Here is a 14,164-nt window from a genome sequence, read left to right on the forward strand (position 1 = left end):
ACTGCCTCTAGCGAGTATCTTGGTAATGTTATTCTTAAGCTGGGGATGATAAAACCAAAAAGTGCAGTGATGAAATATTGATTAAAAACAAAGGACAGGAGATCGCGATGAGAACTGTCTCTCTCGTTGAACCCAGAACCTCACCACTCATATCAGTCACAGGGTGCAGGCAGCTTATTGGAACTGTGGGTGAAATTGGCAGAGCCATTTAAATTGCTAAGAACAGGGTAAGTACTAACTGAATAACTCAAAATAAAAGACTGAGGCACCCTGATAATGGACTCCAATGTTGATGGCAAATGGTTAGCACAGCATAATTGGATGCCTATGATACGGAGCGATAGTGAATGGTGTGGTCTATACCAACACTTTCTGGTCACACAAGGGGCTGGTTTAGCACACTGGGCTAAATAGCTGGCTTGTAATGCAGAACAAGGCAGCAGCAGGGGTTCAATTCCCGTACCAGCCTCCCCGACCAGGCGTCCGGAATGTGGTGACTAGGGGCTTTTCACATTAACTTCATTGAAGCCTACTTTGTGACAAGCGATTATTATTATAGGGCAGCACGGTAGCATTGTGGATAGCATAATTGCTTCACAGCTCCAGGGTCCCAGGTTCGATTCCGGCTTGGATCACTGTCTGTGAGGAGTCTTCACATCCTCCCCGTGTGTGTGGGTTTCCTCCAGGTGCTCCGGTTTCCTCCCACAGTCCAAAGATGTGCAGGTTAAGTGGATTGGCCATGATAAATTGCCCTTAGTGTCCAAAATTGCCCTTAGTGTTGGGTCGGGTTACTGGGTTGTGGGGATGGGGTGGAGGTGTTGACCTTGGGTGGGGTGCTCTTTCCAAGAGCCGGTGCAGACTCGATGGGCCGACTGGCCTCCTTCTGCACTGTAAATTCTATGAAATTCTATGAATATAAATATGAATATAAATATGAATATAAATACTGCCACCCACGGAATATCCAAATCTAGGTTCTGGCGGATTGCAAAAGTTATTGGTGCCAATTTTCACCAAGTATTATGATAATTGGGGTGTCAGACTGGAGATTCATTTGTACATAAACCTTGTGCTACATGTTCCCAATACTGATGCATTATTTCCTGAATGGAAAAAGGATCTTGGGTTTTCTAATGTTGTTTTTTCTTCCACGGCACAGGTTGACGGTTCGACACAGGCTGTTGGGGTTGAGAGACGGGCGCTGATGGGGGACACAGGATCGCGGCGTTCCACTCTGGTCTCCAGGCTTCCCATATTCAGGCGAAGCACCTCAAAAAGGCGCGACTCCCTCCCATCCTCACCGTCGTCTGCCACCAATGGGGTCCACACCTCCTCCCCGTCCAGCACCAACTCTAGTTCCAGCAGTGTGGGAAAACGCAGGAACATCTTCCGCACCGCCTCCATCGGCTTCCACAGTAAAAAAACTCACGAGCATCGAGCGGAGGGCCGCGACTCCAACTTAATTCTCTGCAACGGAGTTCAGTCCCCAGAAAGCTCAAGTCAAAAGGAGCACACTGAGGAGGGCGTCAGGACAAAGAGCAGGCACTCATTTGGGTTAAGTGTCCCGCGGGGCAAAAAGATCACCCGATCGATGACTGAGGACTTTGAAAAGGGGAAGGACCTCTCCAGCAACAAAAATGTTTTCATGAATTGCATCAGCTCAGGGAGATCCAGCGTCGACGAGGGCGATGATTCCGGGTTTCCGGATGACCACACCAGGCGTTCCGCCAAGCACTCCAGCCGGAGGCTGCTTCCCAAATCCTTCTCCACGCACTACAAGCTCTCAAAACACGTCGCGCAGACCCAGTCAGCGGCCACAGCTGACCAGGCCAAGGCGTCGCCAGAGGCCAGCAAGGCCACGATAAGGGGGCCTGTAATCGAAGAATGCTCAAAGTATCTGCAGGTTGAGAACACAGAAGGCTCGTTGCACTCACCTCTGCTCTCGAGCGACAACACGACAATACTGACCCCTTCGGAATTTGTGCCAATATCAGCAGACTCCGTCTCCGAGGCGGAGAAGGAATTCCTGGTCTGCAGCGCTGCTGAAACAGTCCTGAATGTGAATGAGCTGGGCCCCGCTGTCACTACTACCTCCCTGAACTCACTCGGCTCTGCTGCTCACATCTTCACACATTGCAGTCACTCAAAAGAGGCTGCTCGATTCCCTGACATGGAGACCCCTGAAACCCAATCTCACCAGACCCGACAGACCAGCCCTCAGATTGAAGAAAGCCCACAGACACTCGATTGCCCGAGAACAAACGAGATGAGTAGAGATGAGGCCCAGCCAAGGCTGTCCAAAGCCGCCACTGAGAGAGTCTTTTCCGTTGCGCATGACCTGTCGTCAACACAAAACGTCTTGGGTGTGACAAATCTATCCGCTGAGCAGGTGCATAGGTTAGCCATCACAAACTCGATACCCATGATTAAACCTCAGGAACAGTGCCACGGGACCTCCCACTCAACAGGTATGAACAGCATTCGCTTTGGCAACACCTCGCTTTTAGAATCTTGTGTTCAACTTCCTTTATACTCTCACTCTTCCATATCTAATAATAATCTTTATCAGTGTCGCAAATCGGGTGACATGGTGGCACAGTGGTTAACACTGCTGCCTCACGGCACCGAGGACCCAGGTTCGATCCCGGCTCTGGGTTACAGTCCGTGTGCAGTTTGTACATTTTCCCCGTGTCTGCGTGGGTCTCACCCCCACAACCCAAAAATGTGCAGGCCAGGTGGATTTAAAAAAAAATAAATTTAGATAACCCAATTATTTTTTCCAATTAAGGGGCAATTTAGCGTGGCCAATCCACCTACTCTGCACATTTTTGGGTTGTGGGGGCGAAACCCACGCAGACACGGGGAGAATGTGCAAACTCCACACGGACAGTGACCCAGAGCCGGGATCGAACCTGGGACCTCAACGCCGTGAGGCTGTTGTGCTAACCACTAGGCCACCGTGCTGCCCTTAGGCCAGGTGGATTGGCCACACTAAATTGCCTCTTAATTGGAAAAATATATATCATTAATTACTCTAATTCTTTTAACGTTATTGTCAAAAGTAGGCTTACATTAAAACTGCATTAAAGTTACTGTGAATATCCCTTAGTCATTACAGTCCGGCGCCTGTTCGGGTACACTGAGGGTGAACTCTAAATGTCCAGTTCACCTAACAAGCACGTCTTTCGGGACATGTGGGAGGGAACCAGTGCGCCCAGAAGAAGCCCACGCGGATACGGGGAGAACGTGCAGACTCCGCACAGCCAGTGACCCAACCGGGGATCGAACCTGAGTCCCTGGTGCTGTGAAGCAGCACTGCTACCCACTGTGCTACCGTGTCACCCTATGTGGGCAGCACAGTAGCACAGTGCTTAGCATAGTTGCATCACAGCTCCAGGGTCCCAGTTTCGATTCCCGGCTTGGGTTACTGTCTGTGCGGAGTCTGCACGTTCTCCCTGTGTCTGCGTGGGCTTCCTCCGGGTGCTCCGGTTTCCTCCCACAGTCCAAAGATGTGAAGATTAAGTAGATTGGCCATGATAAATTGTCCTTGGTGTCCAAAAAGGTTAGATAGGGTTACTGGGTTGTGGGGATAGGGTGGAGGTATGGGCTCAGGTGGGTTGATCTTTCCGGTGTAGACTCGATGGGCCAAATGGCCTCCTTCTGCACTGTAAAATCTATGCCTATGTAACCTCCTCCAGCCCTACAGCACTCCGGGATCTCTGCACTCACCCAATTTTGGCTGTCTGTTTGAGTTTCATTGCTCCGTCACTGGCGACTGTGCCTTCATCCACCAAGATTCCAGACACTGGATTTTGCTTCATAAACCCCCTGCTGCCTCGCTATCCTTCTCTTCTCCTTTAGGACGCTCCTTAAAACCACATCTCGGACAAGGTTTTGTTCGTAGGTCCTGATATCATCCTGTATGCTTCAGTGTTGGATTTTATTTAATCGCGCTCATGTGAATGTGGCTGGGACATTTTGCTGTGCGAAAGGCTACAAATCAATGCAAGTTGACATTGTTGAAGGATTAAGCTAAGGTTTAATCTCAGGAACTGAAATTGGTCCGATTAAATCTTATTAATTATTTATTACAGGCTTGGAAAGGATTAAAATGCTGCTGCCTACCTGAATAATTAGGGTGGCACAGTGGTTAGCACTGATGCCTCACAGTGCCAGGGACCGGGTTCGATTCCCGACTTGGTTGACTGTCTGCACGCTCTCCCTGTGTCTGCGTGGGTTTCCTCCGGGTGCTCCGGTTTCCTCCCACAGTTCACAGATGTGCAGGTTAAGTGGATTGGTCACGCTAAATTGCCGCTTAAGTGTCCAAAGGCTAGGTGGGGGTTACTGGGTTAAAGGAATAGGGCAGGGGACTGGGCCTGCATAGGCTGCTTTTTCGGATGGTCGGGCCTGACTCGATGGGCCGAATTCACTCCTGCACTGTAGGGATTCGACGATTCTATGAATTCAGGTTTAATATTAACTAAAATCCATCCTTGAAAGTACACCGGAATGTTTCACTGTCGCTGGTCAAATTCCTATACTCCCTTCCGAAATCAGATAGCTCTTTTGAAGAAGTGTCTCGGGTCCAGTGGGGCCACGTGGCCCTCTGTGCCCTTTTTGATTCGATGAGTAAAATGGGAAATGCCATTTTAGCTGCCAAATATACACGACATGGGAATTTCCTCTCCGTTGAACTCAATGAACTCACGTCTGCACCTCTTTTCATGCTGTAGGTTAAATGGCCATTCAGGATAATCCAGAACCGGTTTTAACTTGGATAAACTTGCAGAAGTGGGATTTTAGGCCTGGTTTGGAGTGAATGGGAGGCTGAAAATCTGACAATGGGCTGGATGAGTCTAAGTTCTCCCGCCGGAGCAGAATCGCTCCTGTCTGCTCTGGAGGCGCCCCCCCCCCCCCCCCCCCCCCCAACTAAATACCACAAATCCTGCCCCCTTCCCCCGCTGACATTAGGGAAATCCTCACTCCCTCATCTCCCTCTCACCGACACAGGAATTATGTGTCAGCACCCCCACAGCATGTACGCCTGAAGGAGATCCCCCATATCAGAGACTCCATCATCAGTCAGCACTGGTTGGAAACTAAAGAGCAGTCCAGGTAGAAACAATGAGAAACCACTGCTTTTTCACTTCCCAATCCCTTACTCCTGCTGCCTCAGACAGAAGGGTTGAAAGTCTCAGTTGTTACTGGTGTCCTGGTGTTTCTGCCTGCACGGCTCTTTAGCTTCGAGTGATGGCCGACTCATGGGAGATCTCAGCCGCACAGATGACTGATGTGGGGGTTAGGGTTAGGGTCCTCGACTTGGGGGTTGATGTTGGAGCGGTTTCAATACCTGTGTATTGAGTCAGCTTCCACGTGGGGTTATTCCCTGTGGCTCAACTCAGTACCGAGAGGAAAAAAACACAACGACAACCTGGACAAGATGGCTAATTTAATCAAGCTTGTTACGTGTACAAGGCGAACAGACTGGATATCTGCCAAGATCTGTTCTGCCGAACAAAGACCAGAACACAGTACTTATACAACGTTCAAAAATCAATAGCCCACCTCAGTTGGACGCGATCCAATCCGTGAAGCTGCTACATTTAAACTTATTCAATAGAATTGCAAACAATGTTTAAACTCCACTCAATAGAATCGCAAGCAACCCATGATTAATCCTCATCCTGACATGTACAATCTCAGCAGCCTGTGCTTACTATTTGTGAGAAACAGAACAACAGAACCAGCACCCTGGATTGTTTCACAAAGATAGGGGGCGGGATTCTCTGACTCCCCGCCGGGTCAGGGAATTGGTGGAGGGGTGGCGTGAATTCCGCCCCGACGCTAGCTCCCGAATTTTCTGGCCGGGGTTTTGGCGGGGGCGGGAATCGCGCCACACCGGTCAGCGGCCGCAGGCAGCGGCCCCCCCCGGCGATTCTCCGACCAGAGATGGGCCGAGCGGCCGCCCGTTTTCGGCTAATCCCGCCAGCGTATATCAAACCAGATCTGTTCCGGCGGGACCTGCCTCTATGGGCAGCTTGCAGAGTCCTCGGGGGGGGGGGGGGGGGGGGGGGGCGCGGGGATCAGGCCCCGGGGGTTGCCCCCACAGTGGACTAGCCCACGATCGGGGCCCACCGATCCGCCGCCGGGCCTGTGCCGTGGGGCACTCTTTCCTTCTGCGCTGGCTGCTGTCAACCTCTGACATGGCCGACGTGGAGATGAACCCCCCTGCGGATGGACTGGGATTATGCCAGCACACGCTGGTGCTCCCGCGCATGCGCCAACTTGCACCGGCCAGCGGAGGCCCTTCGGCGCCGGTTGGCATGGCGCCAAGCCCCTTCCGCGCCGGCTGGTATGGCGCCAACCCCGCCGGTGCTGGCCCAGCCCCTGAAGGTGCGGAGGATTCCGCGGGATCAGCCGTGAACTACTCCGGAGTCGGGCCGCCCGGAGGATTCCGCACCTTCCGGGCAGCCTGACACCGGAGTAGTTCACGCCACTCCTCGCCGCCAGTACGGCCCACCCCGCCGGGCCGGGGAGAATCTCGCCCAGGATGTCAGAAGTAATGTCCTTTTGGTCAAGTTAGCTATCCTAAATCCCATTTGATTTATTACTGTTTATTACTGCTATGTCCTAAAAATACCTGTTTAATGGTTAATAATGATTACTCAATACTCTTCCTATAATTCACTTCAATCCTTAATAAAATAACTTATATAAAACTAGTCTAGTGGCCTGCTAACTCTTAAGTTTTAAGAGGTATCATCGCTGAACCCCCCCTTCAGGGAGGGTTGGAGGGGGTCTCTGATGGAGTCTCAGACGGTGGGGTCTCAGACGGTGGGGTCTGATTGACATTGCAGGGGGGGGGGGCACCTATGTTACAAAGCTACCATCTTGAACTACCGTGGGGTTCACCGCGTCAGGGCATGCTTGAAAATACTTGCACCAATCCACGCCCATGTGAATTCGGCTGAGAGAGCCAGAACATCATGGGGGCTGGAGAATCGGGCTTCCAGCCCTTTAATTGGATGCAAATGGGTTCAAATGACCCATTTGCATCCGCCCATCTGCTGCCAGTGGCGGCGGGGGCATCAGAATAGGCGCAATCCGTTTTTAGCCCGATGCTCAGATTTCCGCCGGATCAGGGGCCACTGGCGGGAAACAGCGGGGAATCTACCCCAGTAATTGGGGAGAATGTGGAAATTGACAGTAACCATTAAACTATTGCTGTCATTTTGAGGTGCTGGAAGTCATGTAGAGATATGTGGAACTGTAGTTGAAAAATTTATGTAAATTCTCTGGGGAGTGAGTCTCGCACTACATAGAACATAGAACAGTACAGCACAGAACAGGCCCTTCGGCCCTCAATGTTGTGCCGAGCCATGATCACCCTACTCAACCCACGTATCCACCCTATACCCGTAACCCAACAACCCCCCCCTAACCTTACTTTTATTAGGACACTACGGGCAATTTAGCATGGCCAATCCACCTAACCCGCACATCTTTTGGACTGTGGGAGGAAACCGGAGCACCCGGAGGAAACCCACGCACACAGGGGGAGGACGTGCAGACTCCACACAGACAGTGACCCAGCCGGGAATCGAACCTGGGACCCTGGAGCTGTGAAGCATTTATGCTAACCACCATGCTACCGTGCTGCCCCTGCATCAGGACTAGCTCAGATTTTAATACTTCCATCTGGATGGGGTACAACTGTAAAACAGAACCACTTTCTCAACAAAGGGAACTAGCTTCGGGTGATCTATTTGACAATTCAATGTCAAGAATAGATTAGAGCCAACATCAGGGCTAATAATAACCTTCACAGCTATTAGAAGTCGAGAGGTCACCATATTTTCATAATCCTGTGTTGAGCAACTTTGTCATCAAATGAGGTGAATGAACCAGATCAGTGGGAAAGACTTCAAATGAGCATTTATACATCTATTCACATAGTTATGGAGGGCCATCCAACTAACCTAAGTTGACACAATGCTAAGATCACAGCTCTTGAGCACTGACAGCTGTTTATAAATAACTTATGAACAACAGCATTTCATTTGCTTGATCTTTTTACCACTGCAGGAGCCTGGTTAAACTGTTTGTTAAACATTTTATGTTATAAAATATGTTGCAGTGTGCAGACTGGGTTTAAAGCTACAGCCGCTAGCTCCAATTCTGGAGCAACTCGAAAACGTGTTCAGTTCAGGAAACCGGACTTCAGGAAGGATGTCAAGGCGTTAGAGAAGGTGCAGAGGAGATTTCCTCGATTGGCAAATGGGCTGAGGGACTTCGGTGACATGGAGAGACTCGGGAAGCTGGGATTGCTCACCTGAGAGCAGAGAAGGGTAACTTGGGTGGCACGCAAGCACCGCGGTTAGCACTGTTGCTTCATAGCACCAGTGTCCCAGATTCGATTCCTAGCTTGGGTCACTGTCTGTGCGGAGTCTGCGTGTTCTCCCTGTGTCTGCGTGGGTTTCCTCCGGGTTCCGGGTGCTCCAGTTTCCTCCCACAAGTCCCGAAAGATGTGCTTGTCAGATGAATTGGACATTCCGAATTCTCTGTGTTCCAGAATAGGCGCCGGAATGTGATGACTGGGGGATTTTCACAGTAATTTAATTGCACTGTTAATGTAAGCCTACTTGTGACACCAATAAAGATTCCAAAGATTTTTACAGACGTTTTTAAAATTATGGAATGTTTTAGTTGGAGTAGATGGGGAGAAACTGCTCAAGTTGGAGAAGTGTCCGTTAACTAAGGATACAGATTGAAACTAATTGACAGAAGAGCCAGAGATGTGATTGGATGTTTTTTTTTTAATACACAGCGATCTGGAATGTATAGTCTGAAAGGCCGGTGGAAGCAAGTTCCATCCCGACTCGCAGAAGGGAGTTAGGTAAATACTTGAAGGGAAGAAAATTGCAGGGCTGAGGGGAAAGAGCAAGGGAATGGGATTGATTGAATAGTTCTTTCAAGGAGCCAGCATACAGGCGATCATGCAAATGACCTCCTCCTGTGCCGTGTCATTCTGTGATTCCAGAACTCCAAACCAGATTAAAAAGAGCCACTAATAATTTATAACAAGCAATTAGATGCGAATATTTAGATGAGAATATGCAACTAATACGAACAACTTCTTTGGATTTAAGTTAATTAGTCATTTTGCAGTACAGAATTTGAATAATGCTGAGAAAAAGAGACATGATGATCAAAGCTTTTTGTCATGCACTGATTTCCCTCATATTTTCACAGTGATATATGTAGCTTCTGGCATGCCTGAGTTATTTTTTTATTTGTCCATGGGATGTAGGTGTCGCAGGTTAGCCATTATCAAGGAGGATGGGTCGATGTGTCCGATTTCAGGATCAAACGTGTGAATGAGTTTCAGTGCCAGTATGATGCCAGTTATGTAAGCCGCACATCCCTCCAACTAACAGGTCATATCAAACAACACATCCCTTTGGCTGTTCCCAGCAGGCAAGTAGGGCGACAACTCTGCAGCGCACTGCTGCCTCACGGTGCCGAGGATCCGGGTTTGATCCAGGCCCTGGGTCACTGTCCATGTGAAGTTTGCACATTCTCTGCGTGTGGATCTCACCCTCACAACCCAAAGATGTGCTGGTTAGGTGGATTGGTCACGCTAAATTGTCCTTTAATTGGAAAAATAAAATAAAAAAGTGGAGGGGCATTGTCAGAGGAGTTTGGGAGCACAAGGTGTCATTGTACACCGATGATATGTTTCGAACATACTGGAGTGTTTTGGAGAAAATAATAAACCTACTCGGGAAGTTTACCGCCTTTTCTGGATACAAATTGAATGTGGCAAAAAGTGAGGTATTCCCGGTGAACGTCCATGGGAGGAGTGAGATTTTCGGAGCCTTGATAATTAAGGTGGTTAAAATAAGGTTTTGGTGTCTGGGTATTCAGGTGGCCCATGACTGGGCCACGATGGATAAGTGGAACTTGGCCAGTTTGGTAGAGGGGTAAAAGAGAATTTGAAGAGGTGGGTCGCCCTGCCACTGTCCGTGACAGGGAGGGTACAGACCGTAAAAATGAACACTTTGCCCAAGTCTTTATTTATTTTTTTCAGTCCCTTCCGATATTCCTTCCAAAGGCGTTCTTTTGGTGGGTGGATTAATTAGTTTTGGAATTTGTATGGGCAGGAAGGAAACCTGGGATCCAAAGGGATTTTTGCAGAGAGGACGGCGGTGGGGAGGATGCAATATTACTATTGGACGGCAAATGTTGAGAAGGTGAGGCGTTGGGGGTGGGGGGTGGGGGGCGGGCATCGGAGTAGGTGAAGGTGGCGGAGGCCTCCTGCGTGGGAGTATGCTTAAGGCCCCTGGCGATGGCCCTTCTCCCGATCTCCGCATGTAGGTTATGGACAGTCCCACCGTGGTGTCATCAAGATGTGGAACCAGCTGAGGCGGTCCTTTGATGTAAGGGTTATGTCAGACATAGGATGCATTGGATCACTGGAAAATGTGGAGAGAGAAGTAATAATAGGAAACAAAGAAATGGTAGATGAACTGAATAGTTACTTTGCATCAGTCTTCACGGTGGAAGACGCCAGTGGGATGCCAGAGCTCCAGGAGAACCAGGGGGCAGAGGTGAGTTCAGTGACCATTACTAAGGAGAAGGTTCTGGGAAAACTTGAAGGTCTGAAAGTGGATAAATCACCTGGACAGGATGAACTACATCTCGGGGTTCTAAAAGAGATAGCTGAGGAGATTGTGGAGGTGATCTTTCAGGAATCACTGGAGGCAGGAAGGGTCCCTGAGGACTGGAAAGTGGCTAATGTAACACCACTGTTTAAGAAGGGAGGGTGGCAGAAGATGGGAAATTATAAGCCGCTTAGCCTGACTTTGGTTATTGGTAAGATTTTAGAGTCCATTATTAAAGATGAGTTTGCGGAGTACTTGGAAACGCATGATAAAATAGGACTGAGTCAGCACGGCTTCATCAAGAGGAGGTCATGTCTGACAAATCTGTTAGAGTTCTTTGAGGCAGTAGCACGGAAGGTAGACAAAGGAGAACCAGTGGACATGATTTATTTAGATTTCCAGATGACATTTGACAAGGTGCCGCATAGGAGACTGTTAAATAAGTTAAAAGCCCATGGTGTTCAGGATAAGATCCTGGCATAGATAGAGGATTGGCTGACTGGCAGAAGGCAGAGAGTGGGGATAAAGGGGTCTTTTTCAGGATGGCAGCCGGTGACTAGTGGTGTACCTCAGGGGTCTGTGCTGGGACCACAACTTTTCACAATATACATTAATGATCTGGAGGAAGGAACTGAAGGCACGGTTGCTAAGTTTGCAGATGATACAAAGATCTGTAGAGGGACAGGTAGTATTGAGGAAGCAGGCAGGCTTCAGAAGGACTTGGAGAGGCTGGGAGGGTGGGCAAAGCAGTGGCAGATGGAATACAGTGTGGAACAGTGTGAGGTTATGCACTTTGGAAGGAGAAATGGAGACATAGATTATTTTCTAAATGGGAAGATGCTTAGGAAATCAGAAGCACAAAGGGACTTGGGAGTCCTTGTTCACGATTCTCTAAAGGTTAACGTGCCGGTTCAGTCGGCAGTTAGGAAGGCAGATGCAATGTTCGCATTCATATCGGGAGGGCTAGATTACAAGATCAGGGATGTACTTCTGAGACTGTATAAGGCTCTGGTCAGACCCCATTTGGAGTTTTGTGAGCAGTTTTGGGCGCCGTATCCAAGGAAGGATGTGCTGACCTTGGAAAGGGTCCAGAGGAGATTCATAAGAATGATCCCTGGAATGAAAAGCTTGTCGTATGAGGAACTGTTGAGGACTCTGGGTCTGTACTCATTGGAGTTTAGAAGGATGAGGGGGGATCTTATTGAAACTTACAGGATACTGCGAGGCCTGGATAGAGTGGACGTGGAGAGAATGTTTCCACTTGTAGGAAAAACTAGAAGCAGACGACACAATCTCAGACTAAAGTGAGGGTAGTTTAAAATAGAGATGAGGAGGAATTTCTTCAGCCAGAGGGTGGTGAATCTGTGTAACCGTTTGCCGCAGAAGGCTGTGGCGGCCAAATCACTGAGTGTCTTTAAAACAGGGATAGATAGGTTTTTGATCAATAAGAGGATCAGGGGGTATGGGGAGAAGGGAGGAGAATGGGGATGAGAAAAATATCAGCCATGATTGAATGGCGGAGCAGACTCAATGGGCTGAGTGGCCTAATTCTGCTCCTATGTCTTATGGTCAGTATTGACCCCAGTATGTAGGAATCATAGGTCCATTCCAGCAGGGGTAGATGCGACCTACAGGAGCTGGCATGGACAAGGGGTAGAGCATGTAAGTTCATAGAGGGGAGGTTAGCGAGGCTGGAGGAGTTGCAGGGGAAGTTCCTGCTGCCGAGGCGGCAGTGAATTCTGGTGCAGATGTGGGCTTTTGTACGGAGGGAGTTCCCCCCGTTTCCTCAGCTGCTAAAGTACAAGCTATTGGATAAATTGCGAACTCGGGGTGAGATGGGTGAAGGAAGGATTGCCGATATTTATGGATGGTTGTTGGAAACAAAGAAGGCGCCAATGGAGGAGATGAGACAGAAATGGGAGGAGGAATTCCGCGCCACAGAAGGTATTGGCGTGGTTGAGGGATATGGTGGAATTTCTCTAACTGAAGAAGATTAAGTTCACTCTGAGGGTTGACATCTGGGTTCTATGTGAGATAGAGCCTCTTTCTGTCTCCATTTGGGGATCTGTTTGTTGCTAGTGGTTGGGGGGGGGGGGGGGGGGCACGGTGCTGATGGCGAGGGGGGAGGGGGGAGACTGTTGTGCTACTTTAGGGTAGTAAAAGGGGGAAAATGACAAACCGTTTGAAACTTGGTGACATTTGCTTGTTGATTGTTAGTATTATTGATTGTGTTTCGAATAAAGTAAGGTTTAAAAAATGACATTGTTATATAAAATACCTCATTGTTTTGAAAATGCACAATTAATAATAAACTAATAGATTTGGGATATCTTTAGTTTTCAAAAGCTGTGATTCAAACATCGTGTACATTCCCTCTTTCACTGTGTCAGTGACAGTAAAGTCACACCATTCTCTGGACATCCTCTGTTCCCTCACACCTTGGAATACGGTTGTGCATGGATGATACTGGAGGAATGTTTCAGTTAAATAGTTAATTGGAATTCCTGCCAGATGCTGCGGATTGGGAGAGGGGGAGAGAGAGAGCGAGAGCAAGATAGCAAGAGGTGGCGTGCAAATTTCATGTAGTCATTTTCTGATTAAAGTAGCTAATCATTTACGGGAGATAGTTTCTTTAGTGAGATTTGAAATTTGGAAGTAATTCATTTCTGCTCTGGAAGATAAGACGGCACAGTCCATTCATAACAGAGGAAATTACACCTGGAGCTAGGGAGAACAAGATGGGGAGCGTCAACTAGAGATGAGGTTAGAATTTCAAAACGTCAGCTTTTCGTGCATCAGTCAGTTCTGCTGGCATCATCAATACATTTTTAGTAGCTTATATTAAATCCATTTTAGATCCAGGCATCTGTCAACAAACCACCCGTTTAAAAAAAAAGATTAAATGTTCATTTGTACTGACAATGTATATTTCTTAGTTGCCATTTTTAAATATATGTATTTATATATACAATACATAATTTGTTTTGTTGCAACAAAACATTGAATACAAATACAAATTTATTGTCCAAAAAGATCTGACAAAATAATGGGGGAGTGTCTAAGTGACAGGGTACTGTCATAATATACATCCATGTGTATGATGGAGTGCAGACAGGCAGTGATTGACACACAGGATGACCAGTGAGCACACAGAACACAGCAGCCAATCACCAGACAGGACACAACCACTATAAAGCCAAAGGGCACCAATTTTCCCGCTCTCTTGGGATCCAGCCTCTGAGACAGTCAGAGCTCGTGAGCAGCAGCCAGTGCAAACACCATGTGCTAGTCAGTTAGTCTGGTCAGGTTAGCCTCAGATCTCCAGTCAAGTCAGCATAGTGTCAACCCATAGTTAAGCATGTATCATAGTTAGTTTTTTTTAAAATAATTTTTATTGAAGAAATTTTTCAAAATACAAACATTTTAACCCCCCCTACATTTACATTTGAATTATAACAAAACAAAGTCAAACCCCCCTACTTAACAAGAAAAAGAAAAGT

The 14,164-nt window shown here is 48.2% G+C and overlaps 1 protein-coding gene across 1 annotated transcript in view; it reads left to right on the forward strand.

Annotated features, from left to right (window-relative positions):
- Positions 1–14,164, forward strand: part of ccser1 (coiled-coil serine-rich protein 1) — a 1,211,351-nt gene that overhangs the window by 104,194 nt on the left and 1,092,993 nt on the right. Inside the window, 1 exon segment of the mRNA XM_038792749.1 lies at positions 1,160–2,468. Within this exon segment, the coding sequence (XP_038648677.1) occupies positions 1,160–2,468 (1,309 nt within the window).

The sequence above is a fragment of the Scyliorhinus canicula genome, chromosome 3 (genome assembly GCF_902713615.1).
Source record: "Scyliorhinus canicula chromosome 3, sScyCan1.1, whole genome shotgun sequence".
Classification (NCBI taxonomy): Eukaryota; Metazoa; Chordata; class Chondrichthyes; order Carcharhiniformes; family Scyliorhinidae; genus Scyliorhinus; species Scyliorhinus canicula.